Below are 12,998 nucleotides of genomic sequence, written 5' to 3' on the forward strand. Positions count from 1 at the left end.
ATGGAAAGAAAGCTGTAGAAAAGGGGATCATTATATGAAACTCCAAGCAGGTATACTCAGGAATGCCAGGAAATAGTTCTTCACAGAAAGAGTGGTGGATGCATGGAACGCCCTCCCATAAGAGGTGGTGAAGACAAGAATGGTAATGGAATTTAAAAGGGCTTGGGAGAAACACAGAGAATCCTGTGGCTAAAGGATGGAAATGAAGGAAATGGGTAACCTGCAAGGAGTGACAGTTACTACTCTAAAAAAAAGAAAAATGCTTGTTGGGCAACCTGGACGGACCACTTGAGTCCTTTTCTGCCATCATTTACTGTTACTATGTGGAGAGGGAGGACACAAGAAATAAGAAGCAGAGAAGAAGGAGGGGGAAGACAAAAAGATGGGAATCCTGGATTAGGACTAGGAGAGGGATGGAAGAAGAGCAGATCCACTCTCTCACACCCCTTCTCCTGACAGCAGTCCCTTCTCTCACTCATCAGACACATCCCACACCTGTCTCTGATTCGCTTACTCTCACACACAGATCCCCACAGCCTTCAGTCCCCTCATTCATTCCCACACACACACACACACACACTCTGATCTCCTCGCTTAGTCCCCTTCACGAAACCTGCGTTCCCAGGGGAAGGGGTTGCTACCTATGCCTTCTGCAAGGCTCACACATTTGAATGAAACAAGAAACTGTGCCTTTTAAATTATTGGCCCAAGTTTCTGGAACGCATTACCCGGAACCTCTGCATTTCATAGATGATCTTTGTTTTGTTTCAGAAACAGCTTTTCTATTGCAGGAAGCTTTTGGCAGGAGTATGGGTTAGGGCTCAGTTTAGTGTTGTAGATCAGTATGTATTCAAGGTATGGTCATGCTATTATTATTATGTATGTTACTTGTGTTTGTGTGTGTGTATGTGTGTGTGTGTGGGGGGGGGGGGGTATATGTGTTTTAAAATCTGCTTAGTACAGCAGGTCCATCACAAGCAGACAATACATACTCTGCAACCCTTCTGATCCCCTCATTCCTATGCACCCAATCCAATTCCATAGAAAAGTCCATACGACCTGTCTAATTTGCCCATCCACCCAACTAATTAAGCTTTACAATCCCTATCACTCCCTCAGAGATCCCCTATGTTTATCCCATGCTTTCTTGAATTCATATACTGTTCTTGTCTCCACCACCTCCACAGGAAGCCCATTCCAAACATCCATTGCCCAAGAAATATTTTCTTCGATTACTCCTGAGTCTATACCCTTTCACCTTCATTTCATGACCCCTCATTCTAGAGTCTCATATCCGTGAAAGTGGCTCCTTTCCTGTACATGGAAACCTTAGAATTTAAAAGTTTCTATCATATCTCCCGTATCTCGCCTTTCCTCTTAGGTAAACATAATTAGATATTTAAGTTTGTCTCCGTATGTTTTAAAATGAAGACCACTGACCATTTTAGTATCCACCCTCTGGACTGACTCCAAAATGGTCAGTTGTCACACATCTGATCTCTCACTCACCTATCTCCCACCCATTGCACAACCCCCTCTGATGCTCTCACTCACATTCCTTAAACCCTTCCCTTCACCCCATACAGATCCCCTCTCCCTCTTTCCCCGCCACCAACCTGGTCTGAGAATTGGAGAAAAACAGTGGAGGTACAGTGCCTGGAGTTGTTTCTTCTCTGCTGCCAGGGACTGGGCTGTCATGCTTTGAACCAGGCAGCAGAAGAAGAGAAAACAACTCCAGTCGCCACAATACCACTGATCTCCAAAGGGCGGAGAGGGGGAGAGATGTGCAGTGCCTGCCACCACTGCTTCCAGTTCAACCCAGCCTCTGGTCTCTTGCAGTGATTCCAGAGGGGATGGAGAATTCAACAAGGGCACTGTACACTGGAAGACAGATGCCGCTTTTGCTGTGCTTTATCAACATATTCCTTTTTTTTTTTTAGAACGTTTCCTTAAAATCATCAAAGAAGCCTCCGGTCTGCCGCCTGCAACTTTCCACGGGAAATAATGTACACTTGACAGCTTTGGGTTCTGTCTTTTTAATGGTTCTGTTAAGCAGCTTCACACACAAACAGAACATTCTCCTTCTTACCTTGGGTCCCTATAATCCCCAAACAGAATTGCATTCTCCATCTCTCTGAAGTCACACTTTTCCACCATATTCGCCCACCTTATTTCGCACTCTCATTTGCGTACTCTGAAGATTCTGCTTCTATCCCCTTCCCTCTCCCCCCCAACCCCCTCCTCATCTCTGGCTCCCAGAGACGGGATTCACAGTGACGTTAACTGGCATGGGTCACGGCAGCTGGATTTTGCCAGTGATGTGCTGCAGGGGATTCATGGGTGCTCTTGAGGACCCCCCTGTTAAATTACTTTTTTTGACAACAAAGAGTTTCTCACCAAATGAAGCGGAGCTGGTGGCAGCTCTTGAATATGAGACTGGAAGCGCATCACTAGATTTTTGCACATCTTAGTAACCAAACACTTCGTTTGACTGTTAAGTCTCAAAGTTTCAGGGTGGCGAAAGTGTCTGTGTTGGGAGAAGAGTACTGTAGAGTCGGTAGGGTTATCGGGATGGACTGAAAGTTTCTCAGTCTGCATAGTCTTACCATTTTCTTCCCCTTTCTGGGAATTACATAAAGTGCTTGAATCAAAAATGTAAAAGAGAACAACAAAACTAGAGTTTGGCATTCAGTTATGAATGTGGATGCAGAGGGCCCAGCCGCTTTGTTTCTTCCAGTAAGCCATGGCTTAGTTCAGTTGGGCCTTATTCCAGTTTCTGGTTCTGAATCAGAGCATTTATTCCACTTCTGTCTGATGCACCTTTAGACATGCCTTCTTGTATTTTTTTTTCCTCACTTTTGGTTCTGCTTTCTAACACCCTGTTCTGATCCAGCAGAAAGAACGTCTCTATATCTCGCATCTGTCAGTCCTTTGGGCATTCTAAGGAACTGGAGAACAGATCTCTGCAGCAGCAGCACAGAGCAATCAGGGGTTACTATGGCACTTGTTTAGGAAATTCCGGCATGAGTAAGGGCTCAGGAATGTATGTGTATGTGTTCCAATGTGGATTTATATGCATATAATCTTTGCAGTAGCATGGAGCAATGCAAATTTCTTATGGAACTTACCGGTCCAACAACCTGAGTGGCAGGTGTGTGCATATGTATTTGTGTGTGTGTGTGTGTCATTATAATTGGTGCATGTATGCATGTGCATGTGAAGATGCAAGCATTTTTTTCCATTGCACTGCACAGCTGTACCATGTTGTTAGGGGGATATTGATATTTTTGAAGATGAGGGAGAATGGCATTAGACTATTAGTAATATCCTGCCCTTTGAAACCCCCCTTATTCCTATTTGTCAGAGGTTTGATTATAAAGAGTGTAGGAGTCAGAAAGTAGTACAGACTCAATCAACAGCAGTTAAACTTTCTGACTTCTCTAAATCTCATATATATTACATTTATCTCCTTGGTACAGAACAGAAATTCATCTAACGGTAATGAAAATACCACATGTATACCTGGTGTAATCCCACAGAGACAGCTTCTGTGTTGACCATTAACCACAATAGCAGAGACAAGGTATGCAAGTAACATGATCATATACAGTACTAGAATTATAGCATACACAGTGTGTATATATCTCCAGCATGTACACTGTACATCTGCATCATGGACAGGACAGTGTAGAAATGTGGTATGAACAATGCAGGTCTGCCAAATGACAACTTATGAATGAACCTCTGCAGTATATGCATAGCACACAGATGCTGCCCATGGGTTGCTTCAGCATTGCAAGCACCCTGAGTAAAGCTGAAAAGCCTATTGTAGGAACTAAAAAATAAACACATCCACAAAGGGCCTGGAGAAATACTGAATTTCAGCACAGGCGCTTTGAAAAATGCTATACCGATGGGCCCCTTACAAAGATTCTGAGAACTACTGGGGATCTAGTGCTTTTACATTTTGGTGGGTGAGCAGTTGGAATGTGAGCATATGTAGCATGATTATGCACACCGATTTGCATATTTTTATGTATGTTTGTACGTTTGAAAGTGTATGTGTGTGTTTGTGTGTGTATGCATACTGTATGTGTATGTCTAATTATGGGAATATGTGTGTATACCGTGTTTATGTAAACTTTGTTTTTTAAATACTAAGAGGGCTGTTTGAAAGGCAGTCACTGTGGCTCAGAGATCTGCTGGTGGGACTCACTCTGAGCCCCAGCCCTCTATTCCACCCACTGTAGGACTGGAAGTCAGGTGGAAAACATCTCGATGAGCTCATGGCACAGGCACTGACAGAAGCCATAGAAGAGACACAGGATGAGGGTGGAGGGCACGAGACTGACCAGCACAATGCCCAGTGTCACGTGTCTGATCATGAGCAGATAGATGCCCAGTGGCAGTGAGCTGAAGTAGATGAGGCAGAGGAGGACAATGATGAAGCGAGGAAATGGTCTCCAAGGGCACGAGCGACACTTGTGAGCGGGGCAGTGGCAAGGCAGTGAGTCCAGGCTGGGTGGCCGGTACAGACGCATGATGTCCAGCACACCTATGCTCTCGGCTGTGGGGGAGTCCTCTGACACCTCCATGATGGTGATGACCAGGCAGTCCGAGGAGCTGTGGGACTGCTCACTGAAGGGCTCCAGGCCACTGGGGCTAAGAATGACCTCTGGGGAAACTGAGGAACCTCGTTTCTTGGTCCGGTCCTGGTAGGTGAGCACCGTGATAATTTTGCTGTCATCTTGCAGCATCTGAACATCTTCATCTGGGACAGACGTTTCCTGGCGGCAGAATGGGCAGCTGACCCTGTTGGGTGACAAGTCTCTAATATCGACAATCTTTTTTAGGCATTTGGCACAGACCCGGTGATGGCAGTTGAGTAGTTTGGGCTTTCTATGCCGGGTGTCATAGCGGTTATAGCAGATCTTACACTCCAGCTCATGGGTAGTATACACTAGTGGTTGAGAACTTTCCATCTCGCCATCTTTGTGGCTCATTTTCTCCTCTTCTGACCTGGATGGAACCTCTTGAGAGAAGTTCTAGGAAGGGATTTCTACAGCAGTGTTGCAAGGAAGATCTGGTATGTGCCTTCCTAAAAAAGTGAGCAATGGGAGATGGGTGAGAGAGAAAAGATGTAAACAAAAAAAAAACCCAAAGAAAATGAAGGAGGGAGGGAAACACTCAGAGGAGGGAGAAAGATGAGAGAAAGAAAGACAAGGGGAGAAGAAAAAAAAGAAGCAAGCACAGTTTAAACATGACAAAGAACAAAGGAAGAACATGATAAAAGAAAAGAGAGGAGAGGAAGATAAACAAATGAAGGAATAAGAAAGCAAGAGAATAGTGTTAATAAGCTTGAGACTGTTCTGTGAATTATATGCAGGTCACATCGTGCAGCATATACCCTGTCTGCTCGGTTTGTCCCCTCTCACTCTCTTTCGCTGTCTCTTACTGTATGGCCCCCACTTGTCTTCAGCTCTCTCATTCTGTGTTCCTTTTCCTATCTGTGTCTTGCCCTCCACCTCTTTTTATCGATCCCCTCCCGTTATTCTCTCCATGTTTACCACTGACTGGCTCTTTCTCAGCTGTTCTCCTGTGTTGTGAAAGCCCTTGCACACAGACACCTTTTCTCCAGAAGCCCTACCTATAGCCTGTGTATTTCCAATCAGTGTTCTGTCCTCTGTGAGACTCCAGTGTCTAAAAATAATAGCTTCAGTCAGGGGCAAAAGCAATTGGGAGGGGGTGGGAGTGGGAAGAGGGTGGAAGCACAATGTGGGAGGATACCACTAAGAGCTTATCAGAGATGTGGCTATAAGATAGTGCTCAGAAAAATGCACAAAGTAGGCCAGATTTCCTGCTGAGAGATTGAGATGGCTAACAAAAATGGTATTCTGTTTTCTCCATTCGTTGTAGGATATACCACAAAATAACTCTTCTCTTTCAGAATTCCCAATCCCCCCACCCCTCACATAATAACATTGAACTGGGACTCAGAATGAATTACAGTGAGTGACTGCAACAAAACAGTGAAAGACTAATGTCCTCTCTACAGACATAGAATAATGTACCGAAAACTCCTGCATCAGAGGAACATTGGTCCACAATTTGGAAAAATACATAAGGCAAATCTGTATGTACCACTCACAGAGACACGCAATATAAGCTTCTCTACCAGTCGTATCTTAGCCGGGTAAAGATGCATAAAATATGGCCTAAAACTCCTAAGATACCTGTTGTGGAGATTGCACTCTCAAAGGCACATTGAAACATATGTGAGAGGACTACTGCAATATTCAGAGAGGTAGTAAATCAGATACATATCATTAAGATAAGAAATTTACCACTGGATTACCTTTTATTTATTTATTTGTGTATTTTAAAAATTCTTATATGCCACATAATCCTAAGTCCTTAGTGGCTCACATAAAAACATACATAATACCCATTATTACAAAGTAGCATACTCGACAGGGCTGCAGCTTGCTTACTGAGCCAATAACAGATTTTATATATAACATCCATGAGAAGAGAACATACAAAATAAGAGACTTAGACATGTTTTAGAAAGGAGCTGCCCAGAACTAGGCTGATAAATAGAAAAGGCTAGTGGGAGACTGAATTACATGCATTTACAGAAAGGACTCTTAAGTATATCGCTACTGGATTCATCCTTAGTCAAACCCCAGCCCTCTAGAGAAAGAGAGAAATAGAAATAGAGAGAAAAGGAGGGCCAGATGGAGGAAAAAAAAAAGGGGACAGAAAGAGAAGAAGAAAACGAGGGAACAATAGAAAGAAAATAGAAAAACACTTGTGCTTCCGTTTGCATCAAACCCAGCTACTGTGCTGTTTATAGAAGATTTCAGTGATATGAGCACTGAGTTAATCTTCTAACAGGTCAAAGACATTTATGGGCTTGTTTCAGATTTAGAAGTCTACAAAGCTGAACCAAGTTCTTCTGGATATTGGTGGAACTACTCAGATCCTGTTGCATTCTAGAATAATTAGTTTCCCCACTGTGTTGGAGGGATAGGGAAGGCATATCCCAGACTGTAAGAACCAGGTCAGCTGTAAAACTTAAAAGGCAGATTTCTGACTTGGTCAGGGGAAACCAGGGTATACATGCTGGGCCAAACTAGGTAAGCATGTATAAAGGATAGTCATTGTTTTGGGACATTACCATTGTATGTTTGCAAGAATGAATAGATACAGGTGCAATGAATCTCTCTATATAATGCGCTTAGGAGGAAGTGATACCTAGCTGTCAGTAGCAGAGGATTGGAAAGGTCATCCCAGCAGCCCCAGCAGAGGACCCCGTGAGCCCTCTAGACTTCAGTTTCCACAACTTCTGCTCTTTTCAGCAGCAGAAGCCTGGAAAATGTTTCCCAGCTACCCCACCAGAGGACTACAGAAGACACAAGCGTCATCTAGGCTCAGCTTCCACATCCTCTGCTTGCTTTCCAGCAGCAGATGATCTGAAGGCTCATCTGCATACTTTCCTCAGAAGAGGACACTATGACCCCTCTAAGCAAAACTTCCACAACCTCTACACTCTTTCCAGCAGTAGAAGACCTAGAAGACACATCTGCATACCTCTCCCAGCAACCCCATCTAGGCTTCATCTTCCACAACCTCTGTATTCTTTCCAGAAGCAAAGGTCTGGAAGGCTCGTCCGTGTATCTCTCCCAGCAGCCCCCTAGAGCAGCGGTTCTCAACCAGTGTGCTGCGACACAACAGTGTGCTGCCAAGAACACGCAGGTGTGTTGCCATACTTCCCGGTCCCCCGCTGACCCAGCTGCTTCCCCTGCCCAAGGAAATAGATCCTCCTCACGGGCTTAAAATGCTGATAGCCCGGGTGGAACGCGGCAGGAGAGCTGGAGTCAGCGGCACCGGCACGCTCTCTTCTTCCCCTGCCCCGGAAGAGGAAGTGGTGAGCAGCGGGTGCATGTGCGGGAACTAGAGACCATGTTAGTGTGGGCAGCATCAGCCCGAAGAAAAGAAGAGAGGCGCGGCCTGAAGGATGAGCAGCGCAGCTCGGAGTAAAACGAGAAACATCAGCCCTCACCGCTGATAGGACTCCTTTCTCTGCGAGGGCTGAAAATGAAGGAGGTTGCTGCTGACTTTAGGGTTGGGAGGAGGCTGCTGCTGCCGCTAGTTCGGGGGAGCGGGGGAGAGTGAGTGAATGAGCAAGTATGTGTGTTTGAGATTCTGTGTGTGTGTGTGTGTGTGTGTGTGTGTGTGAGTGAGATAGCATGTACGTGAATGATTGAGAGCCTGTATATGTGAAAGAGAGTATGTGTGTGATTGAGAGCCTGTTTAGGTGAGGGAGCATGTGAGTATTTGATTGAGAGCCTGTGTGTAAATGAGAAAGAGAGAGAGCATGTGTGTCTGTGTGTGATTGAGAGCTGGTTTAGGTGAGGGAGCATGTGAGTATGTGATTGAGAGCCTGAGTGTAAATGAGAGAAAGAGAGAGAGCATGTTTGTAAGCATGTGAATGAGAATCTGTGTGTGAGAGAAAAAGAAAGCATGTATGTGTGTGATTGAAAGCCTGTGTGTGTAAGCGTGAAAAGATAGACAGCATGTGTGTAAATGTGTAATTAAGAGCCTATATAAGTGAGAGAGAAAAGGCATGTGTATATGTGAGGGATTGAGAGTCAGTGTGAGAGAGAGAGGAGAAAGTTGCAAGCAAACCATCCCTCCTCCTGCTAATTCAAAACAATCTCAGGACACCTGGATATCAAACGTTCCCAGGTATACAGAGCAAAATATTTTTTGTATCCTTATTATTTTTCATTACTGGGTCTTTGTGTCTGCTATTTTGAAATATTTTATTGGTATCTAGAAATTTTTGATGAGTTTTTAATTATTGGATATTCCATTCATCAGCTGTTTTGAAATAATCTGTTCTTTTTGTTACTATGGTTTTACTGCTACTGATTTTATATTTCTTGATTTGTTTTATAAGGATGGGTGATGTTTCTTTTTTTCCTTTGTTACACTGCATATGGAGACTCTGGCTTGTTGCGGTTTCCAATTCAGTTTTTGTCTGCATGCTTCTAGTTATGCGTTTTTGGTCTCTATATTCTTTCGGGCCGATACAGTAAAAAATGCGCGCAATTCAGTAAATAAATGTATTTAAATTAGGCCCGGCGATAAAAAGAGGCGCTAGGGACACTAGCGCGTCCCTAGCGCCTCTTTTCGGACAGGAGTGGCGGCTGTCAGCGGCTTTGACAGCCGACGCTCAATTTTGCCAGCGTCGGTTCTCAAGCCTGCTGACAGCCACGGGTTCGGAAACTGGACGCCGGCAAAATTAAGCGTCCGGTTTTCAACCCGCGAGCCGCGGGCCGACTTCAAATTTATTTATTTTTTTTACTTTTTTAAACTTTCAGGACCTCCGATTTAATATCGCCATGATATTAAGTCGGCGGGTGCACAGAAAAGCAGTTTTTACTGCTTTTCTGTGCACTTTCCCAGTGCCTGGAGAAATTAGCGCCTACCTTTGGGTAGGCGCTAATTTCTGAAAGTAAAATGTGTGGCTTGGCTGCACATTTTACTTACTGAATCGCGCGGGAATACCTAATAGGGCCATCAACATGCATTTGCATGTTGCGGGCGCTATCAGGTTTGGGGGGGTTGTACGCACGTTTTGGACGCGCTATTACCCCTTACTGAATACGAGTTAAAGCTAGCGCGTCAAAAACGCGCGACCAAATGCCGGCTAACAGTGCACTCCATCGGAGCGCACTGTACTGTATCGACCTGTTTGTTAGGTCAGCACATGTGATTCAGGTGAGGTTTTCTGCTGGCGTGTAGTTTCTGTGAAGGGCTCTATAGCAGCCTGACTTGGTCCATTTTCCTAATAGGAGATGTATTGGTGTCTTAAGGCTTGATGTAATATTTTCAGTGTTGCCTTTTCTTAGGTAAGGTGGTTACTGTTTAAGTACTGGAAATTGGTGCTGTTTTGGTGTGGGATGTTTACTATTCATGTAATTTCTGTTCAGACAGAATACATATCTTTTCCTTGCATCATTCTTAACAATAAAAATAATAATGGACCTTTATTTTTTATTTCCGCCGTGAATTGTAAAGAGCAGTGTGTCACACATGTGAATGTGGTCTGTCAGGTGTGTCACGATGGGAAAAAGGTTGAGAACCACTGCCCTAGAGGACACTGTAAGCCATCTAGACTCAGATTCCACAGTTCCCACACTCTTTCTAGCAGCTGAGGACCAGAAGGTTTATCTGCATACTTTTCCTAGTAGGATTCTAGAGGATAACATGAGTCATCTAGGCTTCAGCTTCCATAGTCCTAACTTCCACATCCCCTGCTCTCTTTCCAGCAGCAGAAGATCAGAAGGCTTGTGCCAAAACACTACTTCCTATATAAATAACAGGGAATTATTTCAAAACAAGCATCAATAAGATGTATAACCAGGTATAAGTAGATTATTTGTAGACTCTGAAGGATCACTGACAGACTAATAGACTAATAGATTAAAAGTACTTTAGATAAGTTTAAACATCCCTACTCCCTTAGAAATGTTAAATTGCTAACAACTGAACAAAATTAAAATGCAGACAGTAGTCCAGCAGCAAGAGGGGGGCAGTCCAGTCTTTTGCACTGAATGCTACATGTATAATTATCTACCAGTTAGAGAGAGATTGTATGTGTGCACTCGGTGCAAAGACCTTCTAGCCATCAGAAAACAAGTCCGATCTCTGGAGGCTGGAGTGGCTGGAGCTCAGGCTGGTGAGGGGCAGGCTGTGCTGTGGCCGGAAGGAGAAGCTCTGTCTCGAGGGGGGGGGGGGGGGTGTACAGGTTGTACTGGGTCTGGTGGAAGGGGCTTGGCTTGGGGGTGGGGGGTGGGGAGTGCAGGCTGTTTTGTGGCACCAAGCTATGCTGGGGCTATGAGGGGCAGGCTGTGCTGGGGCAGAAGGGGGTTGGGGCAATAAATAGGAGCCTTCCAGGAATTTCAATGGGTGGCTGTGCTGCTGCTGGGGCTGGTAGCTTGAGCTGGGTCTTAAGGGGAGAAGGCGGGGGGGGGGGGGGGGAGGGGGGAGAAAGGCAAGCTGTGATGGGCCTCAGTAGGCTGTACTGGGGCTTGGAGCAGAAAGACAGACTGTGCTGGTGAGGGGTGCAATTCATAGAGGCCTTCAGAGAATTTCCATGGGTGTCAGATAGTATTTATTTATTTTATTTAGATAGACTGGGAGCATAATATTATAGTATGTATGTGCTTTGTATCTTATATTGAGCTGCATCAATTCTCCCCTTATCCGTGCCCTCCTCCTCCTCCTCCTATTTTTATCCTCTGCTTTCCCCATATTCTTCTGCTTGCTGTCTTTTCAATGCCTGAGGATTTTGCAAATGTCCCTTCCCTTGTGTTATTTGCTTTACTGCAGGGTATCCACTTTAGTCGCCAGCACACCTCTTGACCTGTGGTGCACCCTTCTGTCTTGGCTACACACCTTTCTTCTGTTTAAGGCTCTGTATGCCGTGCCTGTGCTCCTTTCAGCATGCTTGTGGACTACTTCACCTACCATTGACCTTTTAGAAGCAAATCAGGCTGATCATCTTGTTGCCAATGTGAACATTTTTAAAAAAGAACTTCTAACCTTCAAATCACCTAAAAAAATTATATACATACATATATACATATATATATATGTGTGTGTATAAATATAATTTTTACCTTTTAAAAGTCTCTCTGTCTCATCCAGAGATTTCCTACCCTTCCCCTAAGGGAAAAAAGAATTGGCATTCCTCATTTTTGCACCCATCCCACCCCCTAAAAAATAAAAAAAATAAAAAAAAGAAAGTTGGCATCACTCATTACCAATTTCAAACAGAAGCAATAGTTTACCGGAAAGGATGTGAAAACAAAGAGTGGCAAGGAGATGCCAACTGGGAGAATGTGCCTGTGGATACCCAAAAAGCGCGATTACCAGCTCTGCCCTTTTGCACCCCCCGCTGCAGAGATAGGGGAGGTCCTGGGAGACTGCCCGACGTGCAAAAAAAAAAAAAAGATACCAAGGCAGTCCCTGCACCCACGTACTGCGGAGGCGGACACCAGACACTTGGGAGAAGAGTGAGCGGGCAGGATCTGGAGGGGGGCTGGCCGGACGCAGTGAGAAACGCGGCCTAAGCCAGAGACAACTCCCCACCCCCACCCCTCCCCTCTGCTAACTCCCACCCAGTACTGACCTTTGGCTGAAGGCTGCCCGGCACGGGGGAGAGCAGAGAGAAGCGACCGCAGTTACGGAGACCCATGGAGAGTTTGGTACGGAGAAGAAAACCCACACCGCAGTCGCAGCGAGCCGCGAAAAGGCAAGAGAGGGAGAAAGCGAGAGAGAGAGAGAGAGAGAGGGACGGAGAGGTGACAGAGGGACTGGGAGAGGCAGAGGCACCGCACTACAGCTGCAAGGAACCCGCCTCGGCGTTGTCATGGCAACGGGGAGATGAGCGCACAGAGACGGACGGGCGGGCGCGAGCGAGCGCGAGAGGGTCCTAGGCAGCGTCCTCTCGCGCTGCCGTCGTCAGCCCGCATACTTACTGCACCAAGCCCGGGGAGAGAGAGGGTAGCGCAAACAGAAGGACGCGAATCAATACTCAACCGAGAGGGAGCCAAAAAAAATAAAATAATAATAATTTAAAAAAAAAGCGTGGGGAATGAAGTAGTTTATGAGCTAAGTTTGCCACAGCGCCTACCTGCAAAATGAATCGGACGGTGGAGGCTAGATCTCTCCTTCGAAGAGCAGCCGGATCCCTTGCTCGCGCGCTAAAGTACACGCGACTGTCAGTACGGATCACTGCAGGGAATAGGGCAGTAGAGCTCACACTCTCCCTTGTCTCATTATTCTCTCCTAGTAGACATCTCTATAGGAATAGGAGCGCTGACTATGGGAGATTACAGCCTTTCCAAGCCCCGCTTCTCCCAATAGTAGCCTCTAGGTCAGGGGTGAGCAAGTTCTGTTCTCGAGGGCCACAGATCGGTCGG

General features: G+C 45.5%; 1 protein-coding gene across 1 annotated transcript; it reads right to left on the reverse strand.

The window, feature by feature from the left end:
• Positions 1-2,029: 2,029 nt before the first annotated feature.
• On the reverse strand, positions 2,030-12,481 carry LOC115097838 (E3 ubiquitin-protein ligase RNF182-like). Its single transcript, XM_029613943.1, has 2 exons — positions 12,206-12,481; positions 2,030-5,098 (listed from the first exon to the last, which is right to left on the reverse strand). Exon 2 carries the CDS (start codon positions 5,001-5,003, stop codon positions 4,260-4,262), a length of 744 nt encoding a protein of 247 aa, XP_029469803.1. The 5' UTR covers positions 5,004-5,098; positions 12,206-12,481; the 3' UTR covers positions 2,030-4,259.
• Positions 12,482-12,998: the final 517 nt, after the last annotated feature.

The sequence above is a fragment of the Rhinatrema bivittatum genome, chromosome 8 (assembly GCF_901001135.1).
Source record: "Rhinatrema bivittatum chromosome 8, aRhiBiv1.1, whole genome shotgun sequence".
Lineage (NCBI taxonomy): Eukaryota > Metazoa > Chordata > Amphibia > Gymnophiona > Rhinatrematidae > Rhinatrema > Rhinatrema bivittatum.